This window comes from Nicotiana attenuata, unplaced genomic scaffold (genome assembly GCF_001879085.1).
Source record: "Nicotiana attenuata strain UT unplaced genomic scaffold, NIATTr2, whole genome shotgun sequence".
NCBI classification, from domain to species: Eukaryota; Viridiplantae; Streptophyta; class Magnoliopsida; order Solanales; family Solanaceae; genus Nicotiana; species Nicotiana attenuata.
Genome location: NW_017673841.1, coordinates 54,822 through 69,262, shown reverse-complemented (window position 1 = coordinate 69,262; position 14,441 = coordinate 54,822). Strand labels below are relative to the sequence as shown.

At 36.8% G+C, this 14,441-nt stretch overlaps 1 protein-coding gene across 2 annotated transcripts; it reads left to right on the top strand.

Annotated features, from left to right (window-relative positions):
• Positions 1-3,375: 3,375 nt before the first annotated feature.
• LOC109217424 (ADP-ribosylation factor GTPase-activating protein AGD12-like) lies at positions 3,376-14,065 on the top strand. 2 transcript variants are annotated; one of them, XM_019381663.1, is made up of 9 exons: positions 3,376-3,500; positions 4,311-4,387; positions 6,131-6,212; positions 7,362-7,437; positions 8,176-8,339; positions 10,963-11,101; positions 11,429-11,545; positions 11,847-11,942; positions 13,624-14,065. In XM_019381663.1, the coding sequence occupies exons 2-9, from the start codon at positions 4,348-4,350 to the stop codon at positions 13,903-13,905; spliced, it is 996 nt and encodes a 331-aa protein (XP_019237208.1). In that variant the 5' UTR covers positions 3,376-3,500; positions 4,311-4,347; the 3' UTR covers positions 13,906-14,065. The 2 variants fall into 2 exon arrangements, with proteins under 2 accessions (XP_019237208.1, XP_019237209.1); XM_019381664.1 differs by having other exon boundaries at positions 4,275-4,387.
• Positions 14,066-14,441: the final 376 nt, after the last annotated feature.

Below are 14,441 nucleotides of genomic sequence, written 5' to 3'. Positions count from 1 at the left end.
ACTTAGTTTACTAGAACTCTAAGTTAAGGACCAAGTGTCCTTAACTTTTTCACTGCACACATCAAAGTTAAGGACCGCACGTCCTTAACTTTTTCACTGGTTAAGGACAGCATGTCCTATAGTTCATAAAACAGACTAATAATCTCTTTTTTGATTGTTTGCCTGTTGTTTTCATCTATCTTTATGTTAGTATATGTTCCCGGGTTTTTACTTTTCATCATATACAAGTATGAAGACAATAATTCGTAATTCTCTTCAGGAGTTCCTCTTATTAAAGCTGAAGCACGTTGAATAGCACGCCACACCTTGTGATACCCAATGTCTAGTCCATGCAATTTTTGCATTTCTGCCATGACAAAAGCTGGAGTAACTTCAAACCTTGGGTCTCAAAGATTGTCAATAATGTAACCACTAATCAACTTTGAAGTTGCATGCCTTTGATCCCCTTTCATAGTGTTAACTGAGCAGTCATGATTTTTCTCAATCTTTACTATCTTGAACAGTGTTGAATCTTTAACTCTGAAAGCACGCACACACCACACACACTTATCATCATTGCATTTCAATGAATATCTTGTTGAGCTTGATCTAACAACCTTGAATTCAAAATGTCCTTTAATTGCTATATTCGAAAAACAGTTAATTATACTCTTCTTTTTTTCAAATATTGATCCCACTTTTATTTCATCCAACGAAGCATTTTCTCTTAATATCGTAGTTGGGGATTCTTTTTGTTTCGAATTTGAGCTTCGTCTAGTTAGTTGAGTAGAGATTTTTTCAGCAACTTCCTCTATTAATGGTGCACTCTCTAAGACTTGAATACCCAAAGCTTGTTTATTGTCAATCTCTATAATGCTTTGTCCTTCTACTTGAATACAATCAAATGTTTGAAGCACCTCTTCAGTTATTGGTTGAGCTTCAACCATATCTATTTCCATTATCTGTTGGCATTTGTTTTGATTGTCATGTTGATTTTCTCTGTTGACATGTTCAAAGGCGCTAGTAGATCCAAAAACTCTTTCTGAAACATCAATAATGAAACCACAGCCCTTGAAGAGTGAATGACTTTTTAGTAACTCTATACATGTGTGAAGATATAAATCTTTGGATACAAGCATTCCCTTGATTGTTCCCAGGTTGATATCAAACCATATCATTGCTTCAAACTTGTCTCTATCCAATTCAATAACTTCAAATACCTGTTTAATAAAATCTTCAAATCGAATTGCCTTAGGTACTAGAACAAGTTTTGTTTGATGATCAAGATACTTATAGTCTGCAGTCCATCTACCATTAAAAGCAACTATAACACATATTGTTTCCATCCTGCAAGTCAAGAGAATGGGAAATTCAGGACATATTTATAGAGCAACCCTTGTTTAAATTAAGGACATGAACTGTAAGTTCAGGGCCAAGTTAAGGACCAAGTGTTCTTAACTTTTGAACTTGAAACTCAAACTTCAGGACCAAGTGTCCTTAACTTTTAAACTTGAAACTTGAAGTTCAGGACCATGCGTCCTTAACTTTTGAGCTTAGAACTCAAACTTCAGGACCATTCGTCCTTAACTTTTGAACATGGAAATCAAAGTTAAGGACCAAGTTTCCTTAACTTTTGAACTTGAAACTTGAAGTTCAGGACCATGAATCCTTAGCTTTTGAGTTCCAAGCTCAAAAGTTAAGGATTCATGGTCCTGAACTTTTACAAAACCAGGACACTATGTCCTTAATATTCAGGACACTAAATCCTTAACTTTATGTCCTCAATATTTATAGAATAATCACAGGGTGCGATGTCCCTAACGTTATCAATCCAGAAAAGCAAAAAAAATCAAATTCCCAGTAACGAAATAAAAATCAACAGAAACATACAAAAGCATAACTTACTGTAATTTTATGTCGATTTTTCGACGAGAAGCTACTGCAATTTGGACGATCACGATCTCTGCTGCTGCTATAGTATGAAATCGGAAGAGAAGCTACTGCAATTCTGGCCGATCACAGTCTCTGCTGCTGCTTTGGAAGTTAGTTATGTGCTGCTGCTGCTGATCGTTAATAAGGAGCGTAGGTATAAGCTTATAACAGAAGGGTATTTTTGTCAAAGCAGGTAAAAGTTTATTAAGCAGTAGCTAAAGACTAAAGACAATTAAAATATTGGCTTAAAAATATAGACATGTGCTATTAATGGCTATCTGTGCACATCGCCCTAAAATAACTTCTCATGGATCTTTGGTTAATGAAGTGTTGTTCATTATGTGAAGCCTAATAAGACAGCCTAATCCTGATAAAGTTTGTACACACTTTAGGACTTAAATTGTAAATTCTTATTCGGACTATCTCTTTGATCTAGACATTTTAATTTCATATGATTTAATTCAATAGTACAAAGGTGATTGAAATGGTTTGTCTCTTGATTTAATATATGAAATGAAAAAAGAATACTAAAATGAATTAAAGTTCTAACATATTTTTTTTATTTTAGTTGTGTACTTTTAATGGGACATGATGTTATATCTTGTATACGGGTAACATCGGAGGTAAGAAGTACCCCGATTTCTCGATGGGGCGAACAAAGAGAGGACATAACTGCGCGTACTTAAGAACGAAGCCGGTAGCCGCCCGTATCAGAGCTCGAACCAAACTCCTGCCCCCGGAGCCATTGAGGTCATGCCCTCGAAGCCATCGAGATCATGCCCCTGGACCTGATTCGAATAACGTGACATCGGAAAGCATTGTCAAACGACCGCACACGATCAACAAAGGCCATGATATCCATGCCCAACCGGGTGTCACGGCGTGAATCTCGGCTCGTATCAGTGGTAGATAAGTGATTAGCCAGAAGAAAGATGTACTTAGGGTAAAACTCCCCTGCTATATAAAGGGGAAGCTGACTATTCATTAGACACATTGTAACACGCATACCAAGGCAATATACATCTATTTTCCTCTGGTTGTTCAAAGTTCTTGTTCTTATTCATAGTTCTTCATAGATATTTGGCTCCGAATCGAGAGCAGAACAATCACTTAGCTCATACCTGAGTTCGGACTTAACATTACAACTGGTTTGACTATTTGTTTTACCTTTATTCGTTTATCTAACGTTATTGATTATTTGTATTGAATTAATCGACATATCCTTAAAATTAAGAATAAATTCAATTGTTATCCATTTTAAGGCTAAACACATCTACTTTACAAGATAATAATGTTGAAACTTTGAATTCACAAAAAAAAAAAAAAAAAAAAAAAAAATTGGAACTTGGGAATGGTTAATTTGTCAAATAAATTAAACAATTCAGACTGCAATAGTTAATGTAATTGTCTAATAGAGGCAGTTTGTTATCGTTACGTTGTAATATACTAACATAATAACTGCCCTTTATGAGATGTAAAACACTAAAACTTCGCATTTCTCTCCCACTTTCCTGTTATTCTCTCTTTTTCTCTCTCTCTCCTTCGGCATATCAATCTCTCCCCATTGAAGAATAATCTCAGATTCCAAAGTAAGAATCATCAATCAATATTATAATTACTTCAAATTAGGTTATGTTTTATTTTTTTCAGTTGAATATATCAGTTATTTTCCCTCTTCTTAATGTTTATTTCAATGCAGTCATTATTTGATGATCTGGGTATTTTATAGTAACATTCTTTTATGAAGATTATATCTTTGTATTTGGGATTTGTTGATTCTTGGAAATTACTGAGTTTTGTATATTCTTGATATTCTGGTTGGCCTAATTAGTCTGATTACCATTTATGTCATATGGGTTTGTTGTTGAATTTGAACTGCTTCTGCCCTTTTTGATTTATGGGCTTCTGATGCTACCAATCACTTGTAAAGTCTGTATCTTGTCTTGCCAGCAGCCTTTTTTCTTTCTGATGTTTTGCTTTGACATAGTGGCTTCTGCTTTGGATTGATGAAAACAATCTGTTTTCATAAATTTTTGAATATACACTACTGCACATGATGCATTTAGTGTGATAGAAAATGCTTCCCGCCGTAAATGTTTTACTTTGAGAAGTCTCTTTTAGGACCATTTTTAAGTGTTGGTTGGTATAAAAGTTTGTTGTACGTGGTAATCCTACAAGGTGTAGGATAAGGCGTAAAGATAGCGTCTTGACGACACTTTTGAGTATTAAATATGTATAATTATTTAATTGCAAACTCAGTAGCTAAAACGAGCTATGGATTCGGTGGCCGTTCAGAACCCATAAACTTCAAATCCTAGCTCCTCGTCTGCCTGTAACATGCATATCTTCCTTAAGTGTTTCAGGTTACTGAATCATTACATGTGGGTTCTTTACAACAGGTGGTCAAGTTGAAGGAGAACAGCTTGTTAGAGAGCAATGAGCCAGCGCCCGTCTGCACTTACAAGACCAACTTCAAGTATGATCTCGCTGCTCTATCGAAGTTTTGTTTCTATGCTAATTTAGCACTGTATTAGAGTAGTTGTTTCCCTGCAACCATCTTATTGTGTCTTATGTGTTGTTCATGATGTATCTGGAAACTACATTCAAGAGACTTATTGTGAATTGCATTATCTAAGCTTAATAAAACTGCAAGTTTATAGTGCTTCGTATGAATGTATAAATAAATACGTCTCAATTTCTGGGACGATAAGTGTTTATGTGAAGTAGCTGCCTGTAGTTACAGGTACATGCAGAAATGGTGGCAGTTGAATATGATTCATGCTGTTTAACGAGTTAGCTATAATAATGTAATCCAAATAATATATCAGCCCTTCTCTAGGGCATCATGCCATGTCGTTGTATTAGAGGAAGTACAAAACAGCCATTAGATTAGTAGCGGAACGAGAAATTTGATTTTTAATGGAAACTTTGTGTCTGCAGTTCTTGCACATTTATGCGCATACTCAGGCTCCTCGTTGGTTATTAACAATTTAAAATGCTCCTAGGAGAATATCATGCACACTCTTTAGAAATCAAACATATCCTGTTTAGTTCTGGTTCATGTTCAATTTCTTAAGGTTGTGGCGGTGAGCTACAAAGGCCTGGTCATTCAACTGAGTTGTGAAAGAGAATGTTGAAGAATAATGCAAGCTTTGTCCATAGAACACTTCCATTGAGACTGGAGAGACTCTTTGTGTTCAACATGGGGTAAAGAGGTCCAGTTCTCTTGCTTTATAAGGGAATTGGAAGCAGTAGGTGGATCTTCTACAATCATGTTTGGTCTAGAGAGGCTTATTGCTGCCTGATTCATATTTCTTTTATCTCTACTGTTTTTTAATAGATAGGTTATCTGTCTCATCTTAGAAGTTCACATGGAAGTTGAAATGATTAAACCAAAGAGGAATAACGTATTAGCCATGAAGGTGGATCCCATGTCTGTACTGAAGATTTGATTGTTAGACCATTTTGAGCGACTGGAATGTATGCACTTGTCTTTTGATGCTGCTGTTTACAACAACAACAACAACTACCCAGTAAATCCCACAAAGTGTGGTCTGGGGAGGGTAATGTGTACGCAGACCTTACCCCTACCCCGATAGGGCAGAGAAGCTGTTTCCGATAGACCCTCGGCTCAGAAAAAGGAAAAAGAGAAGGAGACAATTCATTAGTAACTCCAGTAGAAACCATAATAGTAACAGAAGCATAACAACCAAAAGATAAATGGCATGCAATAACAGTAACCAGTAACTAAGGCCCGGGGCTAAGATAAACAGCAAAATTATTGACAAATACAGATCCATTTAATTGAGAGTAAAACTACACCCTGCTTGTCAGAAAAAAAAAATAGTAAACACCCTGTTTATCTTTTTGATGGTTACTCGACTATAGTTTCTACAACTTTGCATGTTGCTAGATGGCAGGAGTCCTTTGTGAGAAAAATGAGGATTTGGAGTTATAACTTTAACTTCGACATACAAATTTTCTTGTCCTCTTATCCACTGACAGATTCTTGTGCAGTTTGAGATAGTTCTATGCTTCTATTTCTTCCAACTAACTGCTGTGTTTTATAACAAGCTGATAATTTGATCTTTATTGGTCTCAGTGTATCATGCTATAAGCTACTACCTTGTCGTTGTATAGATACCTCCAACCTGTCCACTCTTTGAACAACTAGAATTTATCTTTTACTTCTTGTGTGATGGTAATTGTAAATTTTCAGGTAAAAGAAGATTGAAAGATCTTTTGCTTCAAAAAGATAATCGTGTATGTGCTGATTGTGGTTCTCCGGACCCTAAATGGGCGTAAGTTTCAGCACCTGATGCCTATCTTTCTATTTGTAGAAGTGTGGATGCTTTTTGGATGATAACAGGATAAGAAATGCATAATCCACATATCTAACGATTTTATAATTGTATTTTATGAGCCTCTCTCTATATATACATATATTTGAACTTTTAATATTTGTTTTTTGTTTTCGGGGTTTTGTTACTTTCTTACATGTAGCTTTCTTTATTGTTTCTTCCTGTTCTTCTATAACTCCTGCCATGTACATCATGGGGCTGTTCCTTTGAGGACTGTAAGTTTATCTAGCAAAGCTTCCATCATATAGATACCACCTGTATATAGATATTTGTCAGATTATTCCAGTTCAGTGACCAGCATTGAAGGTTAGCAAGTAAAGACCATATTGGCAAATCATAATAATGATATGGAGAGAACAAATTCATCTGTTGTTATCCCGGTAAAGGATAGCTTGACTCCTTCCTGATAAGCTTCTGGCCTTAACTACCCTGTTGGTGTAGCATGTTACTACCATACCCTAGTCTATGGATCATAACTCGAGCCATCCATTTAGTAATGCTTAAAAGGGTAAACAAAATGGGATGGTGCAGATAAGGAAGAATAAACTTAGAGGTCCAGACATATAATGTCAGTTATTCTTGGAGAAAAAATAGTGCCTTGGCATGCAAACTTCTGAATTCCAGAGAGTATTTTAAGTTTCAAGTAAGTGTGTAAACAATGGAAAAAGATGGGGAATGGGGTACAATGGCTGAAATAGCTGTTGTACTTTAGCAGTTGGGGGCCAATTGTGACTTGATTGATGCCCCCCACCCCCACCCCCCTTTTCCTTTCAAGTGGTCTGGTCTAGCCCACTTACCAGGTCTGACCAGACAGTACGGAACATGATGACATTGGTTCAACCTTAAAGGGTGTTTATTTAATTCCTGTGTGCAGTTGCCCTAGACTTCTTTCTCCCACTAAAGTATCTAATTTTTGAGAACTAATTTAAGAAAAAGAAATAGAAACTATAATTAGAATAGAAGGGAGCATAAGTGATACAAATATCCCTCTGGTTGTTTCTGTTCCAAGTATCTCAAAGTAATTTTTCTCCTTTCTTTCGTTTCTCTCCCTTATTTTTATAGTGCTTGCATTGTATTCCTCAATCCCAGGTCGACCAATATTGGCGTTTTCATATGTTTAAAGTGCTGTGGTGTGCACAGAAGCCTTGGAACTCACATTTCAAAAGTAAGTTTTCCAGGGCTAGTTGCTGTCCATAGTTCCTCTTCTCTTTAGAGCTGATGCTGTCCATGATTTACAGCTTGAACCAAGCTTTTTTTAATTGAGATGCATATGCAATTTAGTTTTATGGAAATAAGTTAATGACTATAATGTCCTGCTAAACCCTATTGGAAATTGAAACATTCGAATTATACCACAGATGATACTTTTAATTTCTTATATCACTTTACCAACATTACATCAAAAGTTGAACAAGTATTTTTCTTTTCGTGCAACGTGTTCTATCTTATTGCATCCTGGCACATGCTGCTCTGCTAATTGTCTTCTGGCAACCTGACTACAGATAACTCTCTGATCCCCCAAGTCTCTGTGTTTCAATATTTCTAGACGTGGGCAGTGAGTTATATTGACTAAAAAACTTTCTGTTACCCTTAGATTGATTATGTTTTTAAGTTAAAGACTAGGATTAGTAAAGCACTAAATTTCTCAGTTTCCTTTAGCTTACTACATAGCAGGTATCCAAGGACATAGACCTAGGAAAGGTCATTCCCTTGCCTTAACTCTCTACTCTTTCTTCTAAAAGGTCATGTTACTATAATTCTGAAATTGTCGAGAGTGTAGATCATGTTTCCCTGGTGCATTTTTATTCCCTTCCCTACAGTAATACTATTCTTATAAATGCAAACTCTGAAGTCTGATCTTCTTGCAATTGTATCCCTCCATCTTATGACTATGACGTTGCAGGTTTTGTCTGTGACATTAGATGAATGGTCTGACGATGAAATTGATTCAATGATTGAGGTTGGAGGTAATGCTTCGGCAAATTCAATCTATGAAGCTTATCTTCCTGAAGGAGTTTCAAAGCCAGGACTAGATGCCAGCCACGAGCAGCGTTCTAAATACATCAGGTTAGATCAGATGTCGAAGTGTTGTTCTTTCTATTCATCTTTATGACTTAAAACCAATTTTTATCCCTGGATTTCAGCCTTCACGAGCTTTTCCTCATCAAATGTTGTGTCAATTATCTGGTAAAATATAGATACGTCATACGTGGGCTTTGAGATGACATGAGTATGTAGCTTCCTAAATGAGGACTTCCCAATATTCAATTATGCTCCCCATCCTCTTGAATTTCCATCCTTATGTTTCCTGTCTTTTTCTGCTCCTTGGCCTTGTCAATTAATGGCATTCTTGTATCCTTTTGGTTACTATCATGTTATAATCTTCGTGTAAATTAAATGTTACTTTCTGGTTGTCTGTGCCAAATTCAGCAAAATTCAATGTCCATTGGTTCATATAGAAAATAGAAATTTCTGAACTTAGAAGTTATATAAAAATACAAAAAAAAATTGCATTTTCTAACTATTAAAAAGGTGTCTAAAAAAATAGTCATAGATGGATCTGTTTTTAGGGATGGCAATGGGGCGGGGCGGGGCGGGTTTACTCTTATGCGGGTGCGGGGTGGGCGGTTAAAACAGTTTTTAAAATTTTCAAAGCGGGGCGGGTTGCGGGTTTAATGCGGGGCAACTTTGAATTTTAGCTTTTTTGAAACAAAGCAATCATTTCAACTACAATTTCAAGATGAGACTTTTGTTCATGATATATATTGGACAACTACTATTTCAAGATTATTATTAAGTTATTTGGATCAGATCACAGAGATTAATAAAAAACCCGAGAGCCCTTTTTGTTATTAGAAAAAACTATTTTAACTACTTAATTATTATGGAGTTGGCTTTATTATTCTCATTCTCCTGTTGTAGAATGCATATTCAATTTATTTAATAGACACGTGACCAGATCCTCAAAGCTCTATTGCAAATTGCAAATCTTCTCGTAATTTCAACAAAGACTGTCATGTGACCAACTTTCACCACATGACAGAAAGCAACAAGGGGCTTTGATTTCAGTGATCCTAAGGCATGATTTGTAAATTATGGAATTAATCTAACTTGGATTTTTTTAAAGTTTCTTTTTCTATGTACAATGACAAGACAATCTTTCATTTTGTATCATTGTACAAATCCCATTCTTCTATGCTAACTATAGAAACACCAATCATTACAATTTTTAAAGCGGGGCGGGTTGAAAACTGAAAAAACAACTATGCGGGGCGAGGCGGGTTGAAATTTTTGTGGGTTTTGCCAAACCCGCCCCGCCCCATTGCCATCCCTATCTGTTAGACTTGTAAAACAAAGTTGGTAAAGGATGAAGGCAGTTGAAATACATGGAAGGAAGTAAATAAGTTCTGAGATATGGTACTTTTAAGTTACCACAACATTATTGAGAGCAAACTGATCTGATATATCTCTCTCACTCACCAAAGACAAAATGTTATTTGTGTACTTAACACCTTCACATAATTTATGTCACGGGACAACTCCTCCATGGCGGCAGCGGCACGCAAATAGCCCCTGTGGCACCCATAGTCTACAAGCCAGCCTTCACTTATCTTAGGTTTCTTGGCATGACCTTGTGCCCATTGTGAAGCTTTCTTCAGAGGCTTGGCTTCAACTGTGTCTCCCATTTCATGTAGCATATTCCTGGCGCACATCTCATATGTGAGGTCTCGTGTATAAGAACACCTGAAGATGGCTTAGGACATGCTCATCCCACGCCTGGCATTGGACGTTGCTCTCGGTGCGCGCAGTCCAATCCTCAAGCTTGACACTTGTCTTGTGCTTGTCGTGGTGCACATGGCTTTTGCCAAAGTAAGGCAATCTTTACGTCTTTTGCCTATGTTTTGTGCGTCCGTCAAGAAACCAGACTTGATAAGCATATTCTTCAATATCTTAGGAAAGGGTCTCTCACCGAAAAGCCAGGAACTCGAGAACATGTGGCATGACACTCCTGGCATGCATGCAGCCGTCGCCCATAGGCTAGGCCCTAGGGCTCACCCCAAGTCCTTGCTAACCTCCCTCGGCACTCTTCGGACATGCTATAACATCTCTTAATGGTCATTGCCTCCTGCATTGCCCCTTTGCTAATTGCTCCTCTAGCTCAATGTCAGCGAGCTGTACTGACACCTGCGTATATGCCCTGGCTGTGCAGCGTTATGGGCACCAAGTCATCAATGAAGGCAACCCATAACAGTTATCTTGTTATTCTGCACAACTACAATTGGAAACTGTCTTCTGTACATGTCTGTTTCCTGCTACACAGTGACTTCATTGCTTATCTCTGCTCTGCATTCCTTTAGTTCTTCTGTTAAGTTTTTTGGTTTGTCAAAAGTGAAAAGTAACTAGTACCATATGAAATTCGTAAAACATTCATATGTAGCGTTAATGCTTAGTCCTGATAACATCCAGGAGACATGCTCATATTTCGTTCCCTGTGCATGACGTTGGATGATTGTACTCTCTAGACATTTCTGTTCTGAAATATATATGAAGCAGTCGTGGCTCATATCATTCATTTGCTTCTTGGCTTTTCTGTGCTGCGTACTGATGAAGGAACAAATAAAAGCCTTGAATAATTTTTATGTGAGTTGTAGGTCTTGTTTCATTGATGTAAGCATGTTTTTGTCTAAAGGTCTAAGTATGAGCGTCAAGAATTCTTGAAACCAAGCTTGCGTATATTGTCAAATCCGAAAAAAAGTTCTCTTAAAACAAGTTTATCCAGCAAGATCACGGACAGCTTTCGAAGTTCAAGTTCGAGTTCACAAAAATCTGTAAGTTCTAAATTTCTCCCATGTACTGATCTTCATCCTCTTTCCAGTTAACAGTCTTCTACTTCACAATGTTGGACTTATGTGGAATAGTTGATAATTTCTATGACAGAGTGAATAAGTACCGCACTAGGGTATATTCATGCATACTTGTTGATGTGTCAAATCTAGTTGAGGCTAGTGGTGGTCAAGAACTTTATATTTGTTTGTAAATATGTACTTAATCCAATGAGAAGTATATTATTTTGCAGAAATGTTGAAAATTTCATTAAAAGGGTCACTATGCTTTCGTGATCATTTCTCTGCTGTTAATGCTCAATTTGGTCACAGGAAGGCATGGTAGAATTCATTGGAATGCTGAAGGTTAAAGTAATTCAAGGAACAAACTTAGCCATCAGAGATATGCTCTCAAGTGATCCTTATGTTGTCCTGGCTCTTGGCAAGCAGGTTAGTCGTCCTTTGTCATGGTATTTAATTATTGGGATGAAGAGAAGGAAGTGGTTTGAAGCCTTTGTTCTTGGTCATTGAATAAATGAATGAATTTTGGTAGAATTTCCCATTGTGTCCCTTATTTTGAAGATCCTGTTTTTTCCCCCTGTTTTCTACATGATGTGGGTAGAATGTGTTTTGCTAGGCAAGTTTAGACCTTCTGATGCTGCATATTCCTACTTATACATACTCTCTTGAAGAACTGACAAGTAGAAATTGGTTCGTGTGTTTCTCTCTCTTACCTGGTTCTTTTATTCAGAAAGTGCAAACAACAGTTGTAAAGAGCAATTTGAATCCAGTTTGGAATGAGGAACTAATGCTTTCAGTTCCGCAAGATTATGGGGCTGTAAAACTGGTAATAATTCCATTCCACCTTTGTCAGACAATATTGAGTAACCATTCTCTCCTTTTTATTTTCCTTCTTCTCGGTCTGCTTAGTTTTTTATATATAACTCTTCAATGATTTATTTCGATGATGCCGCATAAGCAGCTTGATAAGAAACAAGAACTTCCTTTTATTTATCATAGAAGATCAGATATATTGCTTGGTTAGCATACTTGGATCTTTATTGGCTTGAAGCCCTGACTAGTGCACACTATACATCAATTGACAAGCATATCATTCCTCATTCACTGTTCAGAATGGGTTCACTCTAATTCATGGAGCTTAATGGCGTTAGAAAGATGAAAATGGTGGTGTAAAGGAGAAAATTATTGCAGTTGATTGGTTTTCTTCTGAGTAAGTTTGTGGTAATTGCTTTTCACAGTTGACCAATGAAGCAGCACCAATCAGGTTTTGGTAGATAATATACTGGCATAATTCTGTGAGGCCATTTACTGTAAGATACAGAGATAGTTATTTGACGGAACTGCATTGCCTTGTTTTCATTATAGTTTGTTTAGCACGATCTAGTGGGAAGATCCCTAATTTTTGGAGACTTAAAAATGCTAGGCATTGTCACAGAGTTTCAGCTTGAGCTGGAAAAAATGGAAAAAGGAAAGAGAAAAAAGCAAACACATATAGTACTATATTTTAAGCATCAGTAAGCCTTATAGAGACTTTGCAAGCATGAAATCTAATCCGAGCTCCTGCTCTGCACTGCAGTCTGCACCAGTAGTTTTTAATGCAGTAACTGAATTGACGACGCAGGGATTTTAGATTTATTTTACAATTTTGATAAGCTTCTGTTACCGTCATCAGAGTTAGCATAATGATTTATTTACTTCCAGGCAGTAAGTGTTACATGTTATAGGCACACACTTTGGTTCTGGCATTTCAAGAGTTACTCAGAAGTGGTAAATCAATCACACAGTGTCCATAGTAGAAAGAGAAGGCATTAACTATCTTACTTTATGAGACTGAATGTATAATTTTGCATCATTCCATGCATAACTTTCCACTTCTTTCTTCAACTTTTTTCCTTCTAATATTCTTTTCCTATTATAAGAGTTTGTGTCCTTCAGTGGAAAAGGTACCTCGTCCTTGAACCAAGAATCTGTTTCCATCTTATTCCTACTTCGAGCAAAACAGCTAACCGGACTAACTCGTTTGGTTGAAGTTATTTGCATTTTGCTAAGTCCAGCTAATCAGCACACAAGCTTTTTTCCTTGAAATAACCAGTAGCTTTTCTTGTCAATTCTTGTCTATAGAGGTAAATTAACGTTTCATTTATATGCATTGTCTATGGAACTAATTTTCCGCAGGATCAGAAAGGAATTTTTTTTTGGTTAAGCGTAAGAGCTATTATCCTGATAATACTGACAGTATTTATCTGGTCAAAAGGATGCCTGAACTTTTTGTTCAGCCACTTGTTTGACTTTCGCAAAAGCTATTTGACTAAATAAAGTCCATTGCCCTCTGCTTTGATCATTTGTTAGAACTCAATACTGACACACAAAACTTACAAATCACTAACTTGCCGGTTCTCCTTTTGTTTCTGGAAATGTTTAGCTGGATCCTTACTCTTGTCTTGCATTCATTTGGCTATGCATCAATTAACCATTACTCTCTTCTCTCTTTTTACTTGGAACTGCAGCAAGTATACGATCATGATACGTTTTCTGCTGATGATATAATGGGGGAGGCCGAGATAGACATCCAGCCTATGATAACATCTGCAATGGCATTCGGGGATGCTGGAATGTTTGGTAACATGCAGATTGGAAAATGGCTAAAATCAAATGATAATGCCCTAATGAATGATAGCACTGTAAACATCGTGGACGGGAAGGTGAAACAAGAAGTAAATCTTAAGCTGCAGAATGTTGAATCTGGAGAACTTGAACTAGAATTAGAGTGGATCCCTCTTGACCAATAGGTGTATATAAGATTTTAGAAATTTTTGCTATTTCCCTCCCATTTTCATTTTTGGAAGTAGTACATTTATGAACTTTTGAATCAGAAATATTGGATTATCCATGCTGTTGTATTCTCCTGCACATTCTATTTGTTTCTTAGTGTGTGTTTTCTTGCCTAAATTATGCACATGAATCCAAGTCATTTTGGGCAAAACTATGTTCTCAACTAAAATCCCTCATCAATTTCCACCACTAAACCTAGCAAGTGCTTAGCAGAGAAATGAGTTTGAACTTTGAAGAGAGCTAGTAGCAAAATTGATCAACTGGGGTTCGCTTTCCTCAAATCATCATATATAGCAATTACCAAGGAGTGTAATATGATTTTTTCATCCTTAACCAGAGGTATAGGGTTCGAGCTCAGGGAAATGGAGTCAAACAAATGGTTGAAGAAAGTAAAGAGAGCTGCTTCTCGTAGTCAACCTCTCCTCCCTTTTATTATGCAGCTTCTGCTGAAACTTTGATTTCGTAATCTTACCCTGTAAACAAAACAATATCC